Raw genomic sequence first — 21,397 nt, 5'->3', positions numbered from 1 at the left:
AAATTAAAGACATCTTTTTCCCAAGCTGTCTCATATACACACACAGCTATAAAACAAGCAATGCAAGCTTCCTTGCTCTTTGAAAGGCAGCAGCTGCGTTGTTCCAAAAATCCCCCTGAAAGTAAACATATTAGCACTGTATAAACAGCTTGATTTAATAAGAAATGCAGTACAATATTCCCACTTTTTTTTTGGGATCATGATGTTGATGGTGGCAATAATTCAAGGTGAATTATGGTATCTGTTCAAATGAAAGAAAAAGAAAACTCTCCAGCTATAGTCGTGAATGAATTTCTTCCTCTTAGCTGAAAATGAGAAATGGCTATAATTTAGTTCTCATTTAAAAGTTGCTCTTGGCTAAACTCTAAAATCTTAATTGCTTCTTAATATTCTCTGCTTATTTTTTCCCTTTGAAACCACAGTCTATAGGACTGTAGTGTTTAGATTAAAAATCAGAATGAAAAACAAACAGTGGAAGGTTACCACACTCTCCTAAAATATGTTATTTTCCCCCAAATGACAAAACTTGCTGTGTATCAAAATATTCCAGTTGATTTCCTGACTCTCCTGTCATCCTCATGCACCTGTATGAAGATGAAAGTGACACTGACCCTGGGTTTACCCCTAAGTGTCAATACTCAGGACCAGTTCAATTTGCTACAGAATATAGTGGATGTTCTAGAAAAGACATGTTTCAAGCCATATTACAGCTCAGCATACTATAGGAACTCATCTTGCTGCAAAAAACTGAAGTTGCACTCAATCCCTAAATAGTTTGGAGGTCACTACCAAACACACCCTGCAGTTCCCAGAGCTCGTAGCAAAGGCTGAGAGAGTAACAGTGTCAAAGACTGCAGACAATCCAAGTCAGATTTTAAACTGACCTTGAAGATCTGTAGATGGATTTCATGATACCGAGTCTGGGTATAAAATCACAGATGCAAAACAAATGCCCAGAAATGCAAAAATAAAGTGTTTGGGAAACAGCACCTCATGACGCCCACGTTTTAATGGGCTCTAGACGAGCTAGCACTGCTCCAGTGAAGGTCCTAAAATCCCAGTGTACAGTTTTCAGAAACACTCAGTTGTTATCCCTACAGCACACAATTTCTGGAAACAGTATGAAAGAAAAGAAAGCAGAAAAAGAGGCACCACCGTGTCACTGCAAAAGTGAATAGTGAATCCATATGGTGAGTAAAACAAGGATCTGGTCTCCTCACCTTTTCTGTCTGCTAAGACTCAAATTCTCAACTTGGTGCTAAAAGAAATCAATTTAAGCACTAGAGGTCCTGGGAGCAACAGTCCCTTTCATCATGCCCATGACAGCTCAAGGATCAGCCAGGCCAGCTTTTCCTCAAGAGGAATCAAAGATGCACAGAAGCAAACTGAACCTGCAGTATCATTGTCCCTCCTGCCCTGGGAGCCCAGCTACCAATAGGCCACAGTGGATGTCGTGGCTCGTGGTCACCCTGTGATTGTGCTCTCCTCATTTTTCTGGGATAAAAGGCAGCACAATTTTTGCAGCTTCATTATGCTGACCTAGTTTATCTTCCACTCTACCAACTTAAAATCACACAGGCCTCTTTGTGCAGCAGTGCCATTTAAAGTACTGAATCCAGGAAATTTTAGTAGAAAGGTAATTCAGAGCTCTGCTTGCCTGTAAGTTCCCATCCCTTTTCATTACTGAGATGGCCACCACATGAAAAAGATGGAAGTGACCCTTTCTCTTCAACATTAGTCATATTCTTTCACCATTTGTCCAGGACCCACATGAAAAAGGAACTGAGAACAGCAAATTACCTCTGCAAATAAGTGAGTCTTGTTGAGAAATGGGGCAGATCATTTCCAAATATATTCAGTTACAAGAAGGCTCTAAAACACAGCATGGAAGCTCAACAGATGGAAAAAGGAAATCTTGATCAGACAATGACAGTCTCCTTTTCAAATAAAGGGAACAGAAAATGAAGCTTCCTTACAAGAAGTCTTCTTCATAAAACTTACTTCTTTGCTGTATCGTGGAATGAGCCACAAAGAGACCAAACAAAATTAATGCTTTGCCAAACCTTCCAAAGCAACTTTTCTAACTCCTTATTTTGGATAATAGGACACTGATGAGATGGAAACAAGCAGAAGGCTCTGCTTCATTGTTCCAGTTATGTCACCACCGGTCTCAGATCATCTAATTCCACACATGCTCAAAAATGCAAAAGCAAAAATAAAATTTGTTTTACCCCGACAATGCATTGCCAAGAGCTACTATGTCTCTTCTGCTTCCTCTAGTTCTCTGGGTTTTGATTTATAATGTTTTTTTCTAACACCAAAACAAAGTACTGCTGTGCAAGAAAAGAACCCTTGGTCTAGCACGCCTGTCCCCTTAAGGGTTATCCTTTCATCACAAGTGTTTCTCTGCTGTGCACTTCAGTACCATGTTTCCCTTTCTGAAATATCTGTCTCAAACTCGTGTTCCTGCCATTTGCTTTGATGGTGTTATTCAGCAAATTATTCCATATGTTGCCCATTACATCTTAAGCTAAGTATTTTTTCCTGAAAATGCAAATTACTGCTCCTTTCAAATTTCTGAATTAGAGTCTGCAGTGCTTCAAAATCTCTTTTTTTTCCTTACTTTAAAACACTAACAGAGGTAAATATTTTATTTTTTTCCTGAGGAAAGGCAATCACAGTGAATGAATTGCTGTGCTGCCACTTCAGTGACATGGTCTGCAACATTCCCAGTGAAATGTTACATGGAATGATTTGTGTTCTAGTTGCTTGTTCATTTATCCTAAAACACATGTGTATTTTTAATACACTCTCTGTATTTGTTAAAAATCCTCAGAACTGCACACAGATTATTTAAAGGTAGTATATCTATTTCCTTTCAAGTTTGTTCCTTTGTTTCTTGCTTTATATTTATCAAAAAACTTTGACTGCTACATGGCATAATTTCCACGTCTATAGTAATTTTTAATCTCCACCAACTTTAACATCTTTTCAGGGATGGTATTGTTACTCTTTGAGCAAATTAAACACAAATTTTACAATTATTTCTCTTGTTCCTCTAGTGAAATTGCAAAGAAATGGAAATGCTTTGCAAATATAGTACCAACATTCTTCTAGATAATAGCTGTTAGCATTGTATTTCAAAACCTTTCTGCCTTAGAAGAGCATTTTGTATCAACACTAGATAAATACTACTAATCCTTCAACCCAGTGTTTTGAGATATACCATATCCTTCCAGGACTTGCCTGTGAATGTGTGAATGTGACCAAGTTTAGTACTTCAAATAAAGACAATATATTCTGAAAAACAGGATGACAGAATTGGATCTTTAGAACCTTTCCTATTTCAGCTTTTGTGCATATACCACTGCAATTTTTATTCACCTTCTTACTGCACTGATGTAAATTACTTACAAATGTTAATAGAAATTATTTTCACAAGACTATTGCCATTTACTTATTAATTTTTTCAAATGTTCTCAGCCTGAACAATTGGGCCAACTAATTGTCAGCAAAATGGGTGTACTGAAAAATAGCTTGGTACCTTTTTAATGGATTCTGCAAATATAATGATCAATGGGCTGGTATTTCCCATCAAAGCTACTTTATCCCAGCTAATCAGATTTTGAAATCATTCCTAAATACCTTGCATGGGCTTATCCCTGGTTAATGTTAACTTGCAGACAAATGAGGTGCCTCTGGGTTCTGATTTTGACATGTGCAGGTGCTGCAGGTTTTAGTTTACTCTAAATCAAATGGAGAGGGATTTGTTGATGCTAATCCTGGTCTCCACCACAGAACCAATGTCCACTGGTGTCAATGATGGTGTCTCTTTGTAGGAGGCAATCTTTACTTTCAAGACCTTTCAGGGTGCACTTCTGAACTCTTCACCAATGCTAGAGAGCATTGCTGTGGAATATGAAATAAGCTTACCCCACTTTCTTGAAGTAAGTCAAAGGAAAGAAAGAACTGTATAAGATTACACAGGAGGTTTGTGGCAAAGACACCCATGAAACCAAAGCCAGTCTAACTGGCATTTTCTCCCACAACCACCTTTCCTGAAGGCCAAGACAAAGATAATTTTTTATAGCTACTTCAGAGGGACTAATTGTAAAAATATTTGTCACCATTACCGCTGCCTCTATCAGCTCATTTTCATGACACAAAAATCAGCATTTAAGACAGCTGAATAGTTAACCAACAAAGCTGTTCTAGCACCCAGAGAACTATCTGATGCATCTACCACTGTAACCTATATGAAAATAACAAAACACAGGACCACATTAAAAACACCACCTGGATTGTGTTTCAAATCCTCATCAGTTTCCACTGATAAGGAAACAGGCTCACCTCCAGTAGACAAGCACAGCGATGAGAAGAATGAGGCACACGAAGGTCAGTGCTGAGACCACAATGAGTGGGATGATCCATTCCATTTTACCAGGAGAAGGTCTCGTGGCCATGCTGGAGCTGTTCTTGCCAGCTGTGTGTTAAACACATAAAAACAATCACTGGATGGAAAAAAGAATTACTGTATGGAAAAATGTGTAAACAAAACAAATAGCTTATCCCTTTTGCATGCTATGAGTAAACAGAGCAGAGATCTTCTAACTGCAGGGTGGGACTCCATTTGTCTTGAGTCTGAGACATGAGAGCACAGAAGTATGGTGTTTATTGCCACATATGGCTAGGATTTTACTACTGCCTGTAATTACGGTCTCTTAGACGCTTTTAGGACTCTTTCGTGCAAGCACCCATTATCAGATGTGGAGTATCCCACTGAGCCAATGCTGTGCTCTGTCACCAGTGTTTGCAGATAAATGTACTCTGTTTCTCAACAGTGCAGGACAGCCCTGTTTGCAAAGCTAGGTGTAATACTTCGCTTTAGAAATAAATTTCTCGGTAACTATCTTAAAGTAAAAAATCCTCAACATGTTGGGTGTCATGTCACATCATTTGCAGAATTGTCACAATCTGGTGGGTTACTGCATACGAAAGCACTTTTTAGCATATGGATTGTCAAGATGGGTGGATGAATGAATGGATAGGATGTGTTGTAACTGACAGAAGAAATCATTATGCCACAGCTTTTGAACAAAATTAAAGTTCGTCAATACCCTGAGATCTGGCTGAGTTAACTCTGCTTCACTTTTTGCATGACATCTCACTAAAATTATTGTATCATCTATAAGATGAATATCTAGAAGTTCTGCAAGTACTGGAGCCAATGAGCATAGACACTGCACCAGTGTATTTCAAAAGACATCTAATTTGTGCAAATTCATGTAGACTTGATGAATAAATTGGTTTAGACAGAGTGATAAAAGAAAAATGCAGAAGCAGATTCCGTATCTTATTCATGTTTCCTAACAAACAGGCAGTGGTTGATCAATACCTGTCAACAGGACATAATGGGAAAGGATTAGTACAAACAGCTTCAGATTTCAAGGATTGAAACATGCACACTTGACTTCTACTTTTAAGCCTGTGTGAGTCTTTCCTTACCAACATGCTTCCTTGCCCTCATTCAGTATTGTATTATCATAGCTTCCGAAACTGCTGCAAATCCTACCAGAAGAACATAATTGCCTTTTCACCATAGGCAGGCAAAACACAGATAATTGGAAGTCACCAGATGTCACATAACATGAAGTCATACTCTATTTTAATAGCATTTAGATTATACTCTTCCATAGGCAGGAGTAAAATTCAACTAACGTGGAAGTAAAGGTTAATTGTAAATGCTTTTGCCTGACTGCTGAAAACAGCAAGGCTGCAGGCTGCTGCAAGCCCAGCAAGAAGTCTTCCTAGTTTTGAGAACTAGGCTGATAGAGGTAATGCCCTTTAGCAAGCAGCCTAAATGATGTGCTAATCAGAAGGATGTTCGAGGAAAGTGAACGTGCACTTTGATTGAACATCTTTGAATTCCTTGACTAGCAAAGAAGAAGGAAAAGAGCAACCCCCAAATTAGAGCAAAGGCTTATTCTCAGTATTTGCCAAACTTACGAAATGCTAAGTCTTGAGGCATCAGTTATTACCAGTGCATTTCAAATCATTTAAGAGCACGAAAAAAAGTAAGCCTGTGAGGTGTTACTAATCAGAATAGTAAAAGGGATAAATCAAAAAACCACATGATGTAATGAAACTTTGTAGGAGAGCCAAATAGTCCCACCACCTTATATCCATTAGGATGTTGCTTCAGTTCTCTCCAATGACAATATTCTGTTTAGTTTCACCTCCACATCTTTCAACACAAAACCACATGTTTCTGTTTGCATGGGAAGAAAATTCAATTCCATTGTAAGCACAGCATGGGCTGGAGTCCCAATGCACACTGTTAAATTCTGCAGTGCTCACGATGCTCCTCTTAGTCAGTCTAGTGTGGAGAACACAGAAATCTGCCCCTGCCAACTCCCTGTACCACAGATGTGAGGAGAAGAAAGTGCTCAGTATGCTAAGTGCCAGAATAGCAAATGCCATTCCGTAATGCTGAGGGCTGGCCCCAAAATTCCAGTTGGGAATGCCCAAGCAGTGATGTGCTTCAGAAGAAAAGACATAGTTCCTGTGCTGGCTTTGAAGAAAAAATCTAAGGTGTTTTCCACTGTTTAAGTAACGTGCTGTGAGAGCTTAAACAAACCAGTGCCAATAAAAATTGTACAAGAACGGCAGCTGGGGCCAGAGGTAGAGCTGGTGTCTGTCTTAAGTGTCATGGCAGAATAGCCTAAGAAAAGCTAGCAAGCTGGATAACGTGGAAAAAGATGAAATGAAAACACACACACACAAAAAGACAGATCTGGGCCTCTACAGTTTCCTGTTCTCCCATATAACAAAACAGTATGAAATAAAAAAATAGTCACCATCTCATTCTTTTCCAAAGCAACAATGTCAAGCCCTGGTAGTGTCAACAGCGTATCCTTGTAACAGTGCCCACCATAAGCTGTACTTGGCAGGGGATGGGGGAAGCTTAAAAAATGGACTAGGAAACTCCATTTTTGCTAAGAAATGTAAACAGTTTCCAGTGGCATATGCCTTCGTTGAATTAATTCAGTTTGCCTTTTACTGGCTTGGATTCCATCCCAGTAGGAAGGAATAAAAATTATTACAGCATATCTGTTTCAGGAGGTCCCACATGATACAAGCCCTGGCACTACTAAATCTACTCCTGCGCCTGGAAAAGTCCATAACTTCTGTGAACCAGCCATTCAGCAGTTCCACCCAGGCACTGGATAGATGAGCCCTGGCACGGGGAGTACTGGATGGCATCAGGCAGCCAGGGAGGCTCTGGCAGTGCAATTCTTGTGCAAAGGTCAAGGTAAGAAAGAGGCATTCTAGAGTTTGTGAAATGTGCTTTTTTTTTCTGCGTATTCTTGGAAAATGGTTCCTGAGAAAAGAAACATGTTTATTTCCCTTAAGTAACACTGCTTGCTATAATAAGCAACCATAGCTGTCCTATATAACCTATCTACTTTTATCACTCCTTGCCATTGCACAAACTGCCAGGACAAAGTTCTGTTTGTTGTACCATTTCAGATACCATTAACCAAAGAAAAGCCCTGCTGCTGAACTGCCTCAGTCCACATGGTCTCCTAAGAGAAAGTCAGCTTGCTCATCTTTCCCTTGAGTAAATGAAGTTATGAACTTATACAAAGGTATTAATTAATTATGGAAAATAATATTGGCCATGCTATTAAATTATTTAAAATAATATTAATTTATAAAATATAAATAAATTTATTAAAATAATATTAATAATAATATTAATTCATTATTATTAAATGATGAAAAGGCAAATCCATGTTTCTTAAAGAAACCTTTGATACAAGCTTGTATCATGGTGCAGCTGTTACCCCCTATTTCTTCAAGGCACTCCTGCTATTCAGGCTTACAGGCTGTGCACTACTAAGCATGACTTTTCACTGCTTTGTAACAGATGCCAATCATATTTAATTCTATATCTGAAATTCATAGTTTGCAGGCATCAAATAATTCAATTATTTTATTTTCATGCTATTCTGCTGTTTGCTCTTGTAAGCTGCCATGTACATCTCTGAAGATATTTAAATCTGTCTGGACACAATCCTGATTAAAGTGCTATGGGGAACCTTTCTAGAGCAAGGAGACTGGACTAGCTGACTCCAGTGGTCCTTCCCAGCTTTATACACTCTGTGATTCTGTGTGAAAATGGCTGAAGTGTCACGTGAAAATACAGCTTAATAATCCTTGCTGCAGATGGAGAAGAATTACACAGATGTTTAATTATGCTAATGAGGTTATCCCTAAAAGGCTTTTGTAACCTCAGACCTGGCAAAGACTGCTGTAAAACCCAGTTCTCAGTCTTTGTTAAATGCATACATCAAGCTTGAAATTTAACCCTGCACATCAAGATCTCTCTGTCTCTAAAATGCCCTCTCATGGGAGGAACTCAGCAGAGGTGGGTGAACACTGAGGGATGGGAGGACCTGGCTGAAATTTGGATGAGGACTCAAACTGGTCTCTCTGTCCTCAGACCCAGCTCACCACTCAGGCTTTTGCCCCTACCCCACAGCTATTACTTTGCTTACAACAGTCTAGTTATTAACTCCAGTTAAAAAAAAAAAATTACCTGTATAATTGTCTGGTACAATCAACCAAAATTCTGTGGGATAGTATCTGCTTTAGCCTGATTAAACTGAATCATCCTGGGTTTCATATTTTTCCCTTGCTTATTTTCTTTTTTTCCCCCCTCCCTCTTTTGTGAGAGTATAATTTTAATTGCTGTTTTTCTGATTTTCAGGTTTCAGAGACACGGACAATGCTGAGCAGCTGTGTGTGTAACAGTTGCAGCTCAAAAGTACAATTAGTCTAATGTGGGCATCAAAACAGAGAAAAGGATGATCAGGGAAATGAAAGAGAAGAGTGCAAGCAAGCATTCAGTGACAGAAGCCAATCATTAGCATTGGCCAATCCCACAGTCAAAAAGAGGCCAGTGCCATTTGGAAAGTAATGACATGGCCTCGGGGAAGGTGTGTGTGTATGTACATGTGAAGGAGGCACTAAAAGAAAATGAGCCTTGCTGCACTAATTGGCCTCACACTTTCCCTGTAATTTCTCATGAGTTCCCTGCTCTCCTCTAATCATGCACACTCTGAGTACTTCCCCCTCCAGTATTCTCCTTACAACTGCTAATTTGATGCCATATAATTAATTTTACAAATGTACATTGTTATGAAACAATTTTCTACTCTTTAAAATGATAAACTTTCTCCTCAAAAAAACATTTTTGAAACCTTGACAGCTTTTAAAAAATGCAGAAGAGAGAAGATGCCAGAAGAAAAGATGCATCCAAAAATGTTTTTGCCCTCACATTGGGACAGAGTAAACTGCAGAGATGCTTTCTGCTTACTTTGGAAGTGGCCTGAACAGTCTTAGCTGTGCTGCTGCTCAGGAATCCTTTCAGACACTTCTGGCAATGCCCTCTTGGCTTCACTTGTCTTAATTTCAGCCTTACCTTGTTATGGAAAACCTTTAAGGCCCTTTCTCACAGGAAGAGGTCTTGCTATGGCTGGAGTTTCACTGAACTCAACTCCTGGCATGAGTTAGGTCAGGTCTGTCTGTATGAATTGCAAATTTCCATGTTACTGGGGAAAATAATTAAGCTGAAGCAACTAGTCTTAGGCTTTGTACTAGTCTAATTCACCAGCCTGTGTCTTTGGTAACCTAGATCCAGCCTGGAGCAAAGCTCCTTCTCCTGCATTCCCAAGTGTCTTCTCACAGGGTAGCACTCCCAACAGGCTCCTTCCTAACCCAAAGGTGATTAGGGCAAGTGGCATGTTGAAAATGGCCTGACAGGCATCTCAGACCATATTCAGTGGAAGCACTGGCCTTTGAGGATTTCCAGCTGAGGAGTAAGAAAAACAGCATTGTATTAAAAAAAAAAAATCAACACAACCTGTTGCAGGTTTCTCAGCTTCTGCATTGTTAATCTGATGTCTAACAGAACAGTTATGATTCACAGCATTACAGACTGGTCAGCATTTCTGTAACAAATGCTATTAAAGATTGGATTTAGCTTTGTTTTTTAAATTGGTTCTGGGCTATATCTGAATGCACAATATCTGCATTTTTGTGTTTATCAATGTAGGGAAAAATAAATATGCAAGGCTTTTTCACACTACTTCAGAGCAGCTTTGATGGAAAAAGAAAATTATAAAACACGCTACAGATTAGCAAAACAAACAATAGTAGTAAAAAACCCTCAGAAACAACAAACAAAAAAGTGCACCATCTCATAAATGCTGTGGTAATACACATGATCACTCAAATAAACTTGTCTAATAAATATATCAATCCAAATCAAAATAAATCAATCTAAAACAAATCCACATGCATGCACTCCATTTGCTTCCTGCAGTTTTCCTCACCAGTGCCCGGAGCTCCCCAAGCAGGAACACGTGTGGACATTCCGCACGGCGCATGGGAGCACCATGAGGGACCAGCTTGCAGAGGCCTGTGCAGCAAACCCTGACCACACCAGGCGTGGAGCACATGCAGATCACCTGGGCAGGCTTCCAAGAGGTTGTATTTGCTGTGCACACACTGTGGAGCTGGTACATACATCCAGAGTTGGAGTGCACAGGAGCACTGGCAATTCTCATCAGGACAAATAGAAAATATGTGAACTCTCCCTGGTTAAGATTTTTTTTTTTCCCCCACAGAAGGTGCCTTGTTTTGGAAGATCAGAGCATGTAGGTTTTGTGTTGAGAAATAAACCAAATCTCCTTGATTTGGGAGAATATCTAAAAGCCCAGTCAGGGAGAATCCTGCAGATAAATTAAATTACCTAGAAGCACATATACCAAACTTCCTATGAAATGCCACTTCAGCACAGCAGCTGCTCTTCCAAATTAATTTCACAGCTATAGTTCATTGTATTCCCAACCTTTTTCGTTTCAACAAAGTTCTTGAAGTAGCATGTTTGGAATGAAATTTTTTCCAGATTTTCTCTTCCAATATGCTACAAGGACCATGAATCTGTCCCAGTAAAAGGATATTCCTTTCCACTCTGCTCCTCCCAGTTACAACTTGTGGGGTTGGGTTCTATGACAACCCGCCAATCAGATGTAGCCAGACACCACAAAAATGCTGTATCTACTGGAAATCAGTAAGGAATTTGGACTGTGCTGTTTTCCAACACTTACGCTGGTAAAAATGGTTTCCCTGAAGATCACTCACCTGGGTTAATGGTGATGAATTTGTTATCTGAGGGATATTCCTCTGGAAACCTGTCCATCTTTGGAGGAGGATTTCTTGTTGTCTCTGGTCTTCTTGGGATCTTGCCCAGGTACAGTTCGTCGGTGAACGCTGGTGGCACTTGGGTGGAAGGGAGCAGCTGGGGCTGAGTGTCGGCTTCGGCAAAGCTCTCCTTCTCGGCACCTCCAGCCGTGGGGGCAACGTTTTGGTTTGGCACTTCTCCCGATAGGGTTTTATTTCCTTCTTCCTCAGCAGTCCTATTGGGGGAAGCCACGGCCACACTGGGCTCTGTGCTATTGCGTGCCTCTGAGGCTGCCGTCGCCCTGCTTTTCTCCTTCTTTTCAGCATCCTTTTCTTCCTCTTCCTCATGCTCCCGCTCCCCATCCTCGCTTTCACTCTTTTCATCCTTCTCCCCCTCCTCGGCTCCCTCGCCATCCTTCGTCAGCGCCGAGTCCCGCTCCGGCCCCGGGGAGGCGGCGGCGGCGGCCTCGGTGGTGGCCACCACGGCCCGGCCGGCCTGCTTGCTGGGGGCAGCGGCCGCAGGCAGCCGGGTGGGCCACACGCTGCTGGGGAAGGAGGAGATGCCCCCGCCGCTGAAGCCCAGCCCTGCCAGCAAGGTGCTGGTCACCACGGAGGCCACGGTGGCCTGGCTGCCACTGGAGGAAGGGCCCATGCCTGTGGCCATGGACACGAAGGAGAAGGGCAGCCCCGAGGAGGTCCAGGTGGAGGAGCCGGAGCTGATGGGAGCCATGTCTGCTGAGGAGGCAGGAGATGCTGTGGGCTTGAGGAGATCATCGGCAGCAGAGGGGAAGAAAACACAGCAGAAAGCATCAGCAGGGGCCCAACATATCACTTGGGGTCATTCTCTTGCTTTTCCCTCCCTTTTCACACACATGCTATTCTCTTAAAACAAGAGATCCAACACCAGCTGGATGAAAGGCTGAACCAGGACAGAACATGCTACAGAGCTACCAGCAAACCACAAAGAGAGGAAACCTCCCTGCCTTCACCACATCATCATTAAAACCCTCTTTATCCTTATCTTATTTTACATCAGGACCTTCTTCTCCCACATCACTACTGACTTGTGAGTAACGTTTCCTCTTGGGGTGAGAAGAATGTAAAGGAGTTTAATGAGTTCAGCTGCATTACTCACAGTGCTTTAATCCTCAGAAGACAGGAGTTTAAAAATACAGTGTTACATAAAAGCTGTCCCAAAATAATGGCTGCCAACGTGAACATCCATGGCTGCTGGGTCTGCTCTGACAAGGAACTCTGGCTCTTCCCAGGCACACTGTGAGGGCCTCAAAGGATACTATTTTTATTTCCTGAATTTACCCATCAGGATTATTCTCATATGGACTGGTGTTGCTGTGAGGCATTGCTCTTGTTGGAAAAGAACTGCAGCAGGGCCAGCTGGGCACTCCTGAGGGACTCGGAGAACATCAGGAGCCCTTCAGCAAGCCACCACCAAGTCTGCCAGGATCTTCAGGCTGTGACACCCGTCACAGTTTTTCACATACACAGGACTCTCTCTGGCCACCACCAGAGAAACAAAGGCAGGACTGGCAGTTCCTGCTTTACTGAGAGAAAGCAGGAGATGGACTATGGATTTTTCATCCTCTGCACCCTGCCAATAATATTCTAATGTCAACCCACCGCACACATGAGGGTCCTGCACATATGTGTGTGCTCTGCTGTAAATAAAACCCCTTATACACACATAAAGAACTAAACCTTGGTCTGTTCATAAAGAACTAGTCCTGAATTAGATGTGGAAAAAGAGACTGAAGTGAACTGTCTAAAGACAAAGAATAATTCTGTGGAAAAGCTGAGTCAGCTGTTCCTCTGGACAACATGACCATTCTTCCTCTCTGAATTACTGAAAAATGTCTCACATTACTGAATTCATCTGCAGGAGGACCATTAGCTGGAAAGGTATGACCAGATGAGGACAAAAAAGGGTTAAATAGGTGTTGCTGAACATTGGAAAAATGTAAAATGTTTATTCTGGAAACTGAAATTTGTAACTTTAAAGTATTTCTGCATCTCTCTGCAATTCCCGGGTTCAGTCAAGTCGTGTAGTTGAAATGCTGCAGCAAACCAAGCAAGGCTGCTTTCTCACATTATTTTTGACCAGCTGCAATCACAGAAAACCTGAGATTTCAGATGAAAACCTTTGCTTTAGAGATTTCAAGCCGAAACTTTAAATAAGCATCTAAACTTTCAGATACTTATCAATCTGAATCCCTAAGGCACTGTGAGATTTGCTGTTTGCTGGCATGAACAGTCTCAAAGCTGGACTGAGTATTAAAATTTGACAGCAGATTTTATACATCTAGAATACCTCTATACATCATTAAACAAACATAAATCATTCAAATGCAAGCTTTGTATATGTTATTTGCTTACTAGGGAGTATATCAAACTGGATCAGAATAAAACCAGAAGAAATGTACTTAGAGGAAATTCAATAGTACAAATCCAGCCCATAAATCTGACTGAACAACTCAGTGCAATGGATGCCAAGAAATTTAGGTTATGAATAGTTTATAGTTTATTTATATTAAATTAACTAATAAGATGGCTTCAAAATGAAAACTGTATTCCACTTTTACTGTAAATGTACCAACATTTCTGATTCTGGAACACAAAAGTTGGCCTCAGTGACTTGTTACAATCTCACCTGAATTAAAATAAAACAAAGACATTGTTCAGGCTTTATTCACACAGTATCAGGTATCCTTAAAGCACTGGAAGAGCAAAGATGCTGTGTATGAGGCCTTATTTCTGTTGCATATACTTCTGCTCATACATTTAATAAAATAAATTTATTTCCACAGTCATCATTAAGAATTTACAAATCTGCTCTAAATGGCTTGAACACAGATTGAGGAAAATATTTTAACACTTGATTTTCCAGTGGTCAAAGCCTCTCAGAGCATGAAGCTAGAAAACCATTTCATATTGGAGCTGTATTTTCTGCTAGAAACCCTTCTGTGACAGGTCTGACACCCCTTCCCCAGGAAAGCTGGGTCCTGCTGCAGATTTCCAACATCGTGCTGCCACCTGGTGGGAAATGTCCCCAAATCCCTAAATCCATGACTTACCACTCCTGTCTTCACAATTCGTGTCCCCTCGAAAATTCGAGTGGTGTTAGCTGGGGAGAGAAGAAGAATAGCGCGTCAGGGCAGGGGAGGAGGCAGAGGAAAACTGCTAAAACTACTGCTCAACATGTGCCTGCAGAATACAGGCACAGGTCTCAGTGTGGAGCACAGGCAACTCAGCTCTTTGGGCTTTACTCACTCACTCTGCACTGACGAATCACTGGACTCGCTTGTCTTTAATTACTCAGGTCTGGCAATGTCGGCTTACTGACAGAAAACAAATTCTGTCCTTCAACCCCAAGCTGGATGAAACACCCTGACTTACACAGGAAGCAGGAGTAACTTGATGATAATAGTTTTTTCCTGTTCTTATAATATTATCATTATTTATTGCTATATAGCTGAACTACAACTACCTCTGATAAATCAACCATTTATCATCAACCTCTGATAAATGCTTTGAAAGCTCAAGTGGATTGATTTTCTAGGTTAGATATTGGGTGCAGCCAGAGATTAGAACAGCGGCTCCTTTTTGGGGACTTGTGGAAGGAATCACATCATCTACTCCCACTGCAGATGTGTATATCACTTCACTGCATTGAATACTGGGCTAGACTATCCAAAGGATCTCCTACAGATCTGCCAGTAATGATTTACTCCTAACTGTGATTAAACAGTTGTTGTAGCCAAACTTCAAGGAATTTTCAATTCCATCATCTAGTAAAAGAGGTCATAATAAGCAATACACCAGTTTCTAACTTCTGCCTGGCACTTAGAAGTGAAGTCTAAAACACTGTGCTGAGGTACCAAGAACAGATCTCCACATGAGTGGCGACTTGGACAGGACACTTGTCTGATCCTGGTCTCTCTGCCACCACAACGGAACTAAACCATGTCCACAGCTTGACATCCCTCAGAAACTAAGTGCTAGCAAAGCAGGATCAAAACCTCCATACTTTCTGAAAATGAGACTGAAAAATGCCCCTCTCATTTTGTTCCATATACAGCATCAGATCCAAGTGACACCTCTTTGCTTCATCCTAAGGATTTAAACTTTTAACTCTCTGCTTGTTCCATTCTTCCATTACCCATTTTTAGGTTTATGCATCTATAAGCTGGAGTGGGAGGGAATGCTCTCATCAGAGGCAAAATTTGCCCTACTTAATAAAAAATGTCATAATAAATTCCCAGGAAGGAGCAAAACTTTAGCACTTAAAAAAACTCTAAAACAATCAAGTTCTTCTACCAAATCTCAGCTTTACCAGATTTCTCCAATAAACTTAAAAGGAAATCTATGACAAAGGACAGCTTATCATCTAGTTCTTTTGATTTTCTTTAAATATGTATGTTTTGGAAATCACTGAGGTTGCATGCATGGTAAAACCTGGATGTCTCCACATGTGGTTGTCAAGGTAGGACTGATCTCCTTTCCTCTTTACATAAAACAGACACCGATCAGACTCACATTCTGTTATAGCTGTGCCTCTGATGCATAAGTAGTCTCTGATGAATTTGTTTCAGAAAACTAGTACCAAGAAAAGCTCTAAATTCTCCTAAAACCCGACAAAACTTGACAGTGAGAGGTGCAGACAAACCCTCCTCACTGGAAATGAGATTCAGATCAAGTCACCGGCCACAATATGAAATTAGCATTGTCTACATGCATTCAAATATCTTCTGAAATAACTTTACACCATATTGCACTCTGCAAAGAAAATATTAAACAAACAAAGAATAGTTCAATGTAAAAATTTGTATGTGTTTTTTTTTACCTTGAAAGAGCATAGTCTGGCTAAAGTCACTACGCATTTCATTTCGGCAAACTGCTTGAACTCTGAACAGATAAAGGATGTCAGGTGAGACATGGCTAATGATGGCCTTCTGTTTAAAAAAAATAGATATTGTTCAGTTTTTTACCCCCACAGTACTGTCCAAGATCAGTTTGAAATATATAAAGCATTGTGCTAACACAGAACATTTATGCCATGTAAGACAAGCTATATTTTACACAGAAACATTCAGTGGTTCCCTGGAGAGGGCAAGACTGAAGGCTGAAAGGATGCACCCAGACACTGCTCACTCTGCCCATGAGAAAGAAATGAACACGTCCCACGTGTGTTCTCATGACAGTCTTCATGCCTCAATGTCTTTGCTCTCCTCAGAAAAACTTAAAACTCGAGTCATTCACCTTTTACAGCAATTATAAGAAGATTTTGTTAGTTGGAGATCCATGACCCAAACACGGGATAAGCCCAGAAAAGTCACTGCATATTCAAACTGACTATTTTGCAACAAACTGGGTAAGGCAATTTGATGCTGGTGTGCCATGCAACATGATGGCTGAGCATCCTGGGCTGGGATATCCCTGCTTACTCCTAGACCTGAGAGTTGTCTTAGTCCACAATCACATCAGTTCACAGGAGTAGCTACATGAGCCACTTGAAATCATTGTTTTCTCCACAGCAAAACAGTGTCCAGCTCTGACTCAAGATGGGACAGCCCAACTGTATCTGCCAGAGCACTGAAAACAATCTGCACCTTCCTCTGAAAATGGGTTTCCTCTTCTCTTGCCCCTAAAATAGACTGTCATTGCTTTCTTAACCCAAAGCTCTGCTGAACAGCACAAGGTCTCACTGCAATTTATTTCCAAGCTATCACTCCATCACATCCCTTGCACTTGTAATTATTTCTTTTACATAAAACAGGATGCTTTCATGGTGCCCACCGCATTTTTGCTGATTAAGGCTCTCCTCCTTATACCTGATTAAAAAATCTCCCTTAAGAGTGTGAAATTATGACAAGAGAGAGGTTACAATACATCATAACCTTGGGTGCCTTTCAATGGATTCCTTTCTGATTTCATGAGGCAGATCGTTCCCTAATGTGACCCAGATAACAATGTCTAGTGGGGAAATTGGAAATATAAATGGAAATGAAGTAAAAGAAGCTTCATCTAAGGGAATAAGAGAAGTATTATTGTATAACTGATTGAATGGGCCCAGAGGACTGTGTATTTGAAAAAAAAATATGGTAACAGTCATTAGGAATAACACTGTGCTGCTGCATTTTTCATGTGCATATACAATTACTGATTTCATTATTCTAGAGGCTTTCTTTGATTAACAATAAATGGAGGCCTTTCAAACCTGAATATGTCACTCTGGTTTTATATGCAGAGAATGTTAAGGACCAGTACAATACTTGCTTCCACTTAGACAAGAATGACAAGCAGATGAAATCCTAAATGGAGGAGAGAGAGCAGTGTTTCCATCTGTGCTGGAACTGTCTTGCTCTTCTCTCTTTTTCTCACACTGCCAGATGTAGGCAGTGCTTGTACAGGGCCACTCCAAAATAATCTTCAAGCCCTGACTATGCAACTCCTGCCTCTGGCAGCACTTGCTGCCAGAAATTGCTCCAAAGTCTGCAAGGGGCTATGCACAGTGAAAAGCCTGAGCCCATGAACAGATTTTGGGGGATCAGACTTTTAATGTGAAAATCTGTAAGTTGAACTCAAGCCAAAAGGTATTCAGAGCCTCACCATTTCCCGAGCCAGCTGCTTCTCAGCAACACTACATGAAAAAGTGTCTGCAGATTCAATCCTTCATGCACTCACAGAAACTATAAATTCACACTCCAGTGTTTGGGTAGCCTGTTAGGCAACGTTCAGCTAATGCTGAACACTTAAATAGCAATCCATCGTGGGCCAAACACTAGCCTGCCTATAAGGTAATGACTGCTTTCCTCCTCTACCTCCTTCCACCAAGAAAATAACAATATAAGGATAGCTTGATACATATGTCTGGGGTTGATGCTGTGCTTTTACCAGGTCCTTGTCACTATCCTTGGTAAAAGTCTTCTCCTTTTCATCTTCATTTTTTGTCCAGCTGTATGAGATCATGTAGTTCATGATCGGAGGGTGGTAAATGGTTTCTGGCTGGTTCCACGTTACCAGTAGCGCTGTCCTGTTCACAGGCTGCACTTTCATGTTGACTGGAGGAGTGCTACAAGCTGAAAAACAGAAGGAGAAAAGATGAAGCTCTTCTAAATAACTGAGAGAAAACAAACAGAATGAACAGAGCCTCACTCTAAAAGCTAGGTTTTTTTCTTTAATGTCCTGGCCTACAGTAACAGCTTAGACTGCAATCCACTGAGACCAATGGGATTTAATACCACCTGCAGCTGCTTTCTGCTCTCCTGAGTAAAGTGAATGAGAGAATCCATTCTCTGCAGGCAGGTTGCTTAGCTCTCGACTTAATTCTCAGTCCTGACATTTGCACCTACTCTTTAACTTGGTGATTTAAGAGCTCTGCACGGGAACATTAAGAAATACAGTGGACCTGATCCACAGCTTCTCTCATCCCCACCCTCCTGCTGTTAAGGGGTAAATACCTCAATGTGCTCTGCAGGCCCTGGAAAGAGTTGAAACCTCTGAAAATATGGGTCAGTAAATGTTCTCCTATTAACCTAGTACATTTTTACAGTTATTTTATACTCCTCTTTCTATATATCTTTCTTTAAAGTTGCTCAACAGTTTGTCAGTAATGTATCACCAGCACAGGGAAGAGTGGCCCTTTGATGGCCTTGGCCATCTCTGAGCAGGCAGAGGAACCCCCAGGCAGCTCTGCCTTCCTAACCCTGTCTGCAGTGTGGAGGAACAAGTCACCTCTCAGCCATGCTTAATACAGTGGGGACATCAGCACAGGGACAGCTTAACCTCTGAGAAAAAACACGGCTTCTGCTTCCAGCAGTACCAAACCCAAAATTCTGCAGGGCAGACCATGCCCAGGCACAACTGCAGCCCAGTCCCTGGAGGAGTGGGGTGCGCAGAGTCCCCTCAGGAGTGGGGTGCGCACAGTCCCCTCAGGAGTGGGGTGCGCACAGTCCCCTCAGGAGTGGGGTGCGCACAGTCCCCTCAGGAGTGGGGTGCGCACAGTCCCCTCAGGAGCGGGGTGCGCACAGTCCCCTCGCAGTGTGGAGGAAACTTTTCAAGGAGCTGCCATGGAAAGGTCCGGGCGGGGATGCACAACACTAGATGGCACTCACATGCTGTGGGAAAACTGCATCATCCCCTTCCCCGCTAGGAAGAGTTTAGATTTTTTTTCCAAGCTTTAAAAATCACGTTTAAAATACCCAATTCAGGGCAGATTCTCACATTCTCTTTCTCAGTATAAACCCTGAACCAAGGAAAATCACTTGCAATGATACCTAAGGACATGTGGCGTGGCAAAGGAGCTGGACTCTTCTGGCAAAGTGTCACCCAGCCCCATCAGGCTGACACTGCTTGCAGAATTATTTTTCCCAGTATGACTTTTCCTTGTAAAGCCAACACACTGAGCTTGTTTGCACTCTGCAGGTATGTGACTGCATGTATATTTGGCCATTATTTCACTTCTAAAGAGTCCTGGCAGCACTGAAGGGGAAGTATGTCTATTCCTATGTCTGGACTTGCAGGTTGGCCAAGCAGCACTGCTGTTATATTACTGAAATAGCTACAGTTCTTAAATAAAAATGATTAAATGCTTTAAACACCAGTATTACCAGTACAATAGAAAAAAGCCTGTCAAATGCATTTGTGCAGTTATAACTCACATTTTGTAGCTAGCTGAACAAGACAACATGAATTGCAGAAATATGCTTGGGCAGGAAATATCTTGATGTCTGCTCTTGCCATGAGGGGTGACAATCCTGCAGTTTTGCAGTAGATCCTTCTGCTCAACCCAGAAGGATGATCCAGCAAAACAAACAAACCCAACAGTAGCTGAAAGCATTGGATAAATGAATTTGAGTTTCTATTTACACCAAGCTGAAGGGATCAAAGCAGCATTCTGCTGTCAGTGCCACAAAGGCAGAAGCCACACCATGGCTTCCCTCTGGTTCCTTCCTGGCCCCCCCAAAGCACAGCATGAAGGTGGCCAGGACCTGGATGAGATGGGACAGCCAAAATCCACCTGTGTTATCACTATTTACAGAGCTCCCTGATCCTTGGTATGCCTCTCCATGCTCACCTCTTTCCGCTGAGATGGTCAGATCAATTCTCCCTGACATCACTGTTTATTGATAACTGCACCAATAAATCATAACTGCCCTCCTTGATGCCCTTTGTCATCACAGAATTACACTTCAAAATGCCAGGCCAGCCTTTATCGCTCCACCTAATCAAATCCCATCAGAGACAGAGCCCAGGGTGAAGCACTACCCAGACCTAAAACTCTTACCCAATCCTTGTCCTCTAGGAGGACATGCAGAGATTTATATATTTAAAGTAATCATGCATCAAATTGTTTTAGAAATAATTCAAGCAGGTAACCTTCCTGAGAGACAGAGAGATCTACCTTAATTGCAGCAGCCCTCTGAGCGGTGTCTGGCCAGCTGCTTTTCACACAAGGACCCCAAGCCACCCCAGGGAGAGGGGGCAGCCACGTCCCCCGTGCTGTGCCACTCCCTGTAGCCAGCCTGGATGCCATTTGGAACAGCCCATGCCAGCCAGAGAAGTGGGTATTTCCCAAGGATAAGGAGGAGACCCACAGGCTCGGAGTCAGGAAACCTTCCCTGACCCCACACCCTGATCCAAGAAGGTCATGAGCACTTCTGATCACCTGAGTGACTCTGATGACTTCACTGAGGACAGGCCTCATTCACAGCCAGCTAAAATGAGGCTGAATTTACAATACTCTGATTTCTCAGTAAATGTTACAAAATTTTCATGACTTAGGATGACTTGGTTCAATTTACTCCAAGGCACAGAGCAGTAACTGGAAAACCTAAAGTAATTTAGTGTTAACCAACCTTTTCTGTTCAACTGCATTTTTTTAAACAGCTTATGAATGGGCAAAAAAGAAATCTTTTTTTTTTTTTTTTTGATAAAATGAAACATATGGTTTTATTAATTTAACTAAACCTGCTTAGGACACAATGGAATAAAGAAACATTTGATCCAATAATTCAATTTGATGATTTAATTAATGTGATACATAATAACATAGTGAGTGTCTGAAAGGCAAGGAAAAAAAGTCCAGTGATTTGACCACCTATAAAACAACTGGCATTTCCTAGACATCTAA

The 21,397-nt window shown here is 41.5% G+C and overlaps 1 protein-coding gene across 3 annotated transcripts in view; it reads right to left on the bottom strand.

Annotated features, from left to right (window-relative positions):
• Positions 1 to 21,397, bottom strand: part of PTPRG (protein tyrosine phosphatase receptor type G) — a 389,287-nt gene that overhangs the window by 60,052 nt on the left and 307,838 nt on the right. For all 3 annotated transcript variants that reach the window (XM_068202110.1, XM_068202112.1, XM_068202111.1), the window contains 5 exons: positions 18,160 to 18,344; positions 16,109 to 16,217; positions 14,340 to 14,389; positions 11,212 to 12,010; positions 4,351 to 4,483 (listed from right to left, as the gene is read on the bottom strand). In XM_068202110.1, the coding sequence (XP_068058211.1) occupies positions 4,351 to 4,483; positions 11,212 to 12,010; positions 14,340 to 14,389; positions 16,109 to 16,217; positions 18,160 to 18,344 (1,276 nt within the window). The remainder of the gene's footprint in view (positions 1 to 4,350; positions 4,484 to 11,211; positions 12,011 to 14,339; positions 14,390 to 16,108; positions 16,218 to 18,159; positions 18,345 to 21,397) is intronic.

This window comes from Anomalospiza imberbis, chromosome 11, assembly GCF_031753505.1.
Source record: "Anomalospiza imberbis isolate Cuckoo-Finch-1a 21T00152 chromosome 11, ASM3175350v1, whole genome shotgun sequence".
NCBI lineage: Eukaryota > Metazoa > Chordata > Aves > Passeriformes > Viduidae > Anomalospiza > Anomalospiza imberbis.
Note: the sequence above shows the minus strand (reverse complement) of the source record. Positions and strands in the feature narration are given on the sequence as shown.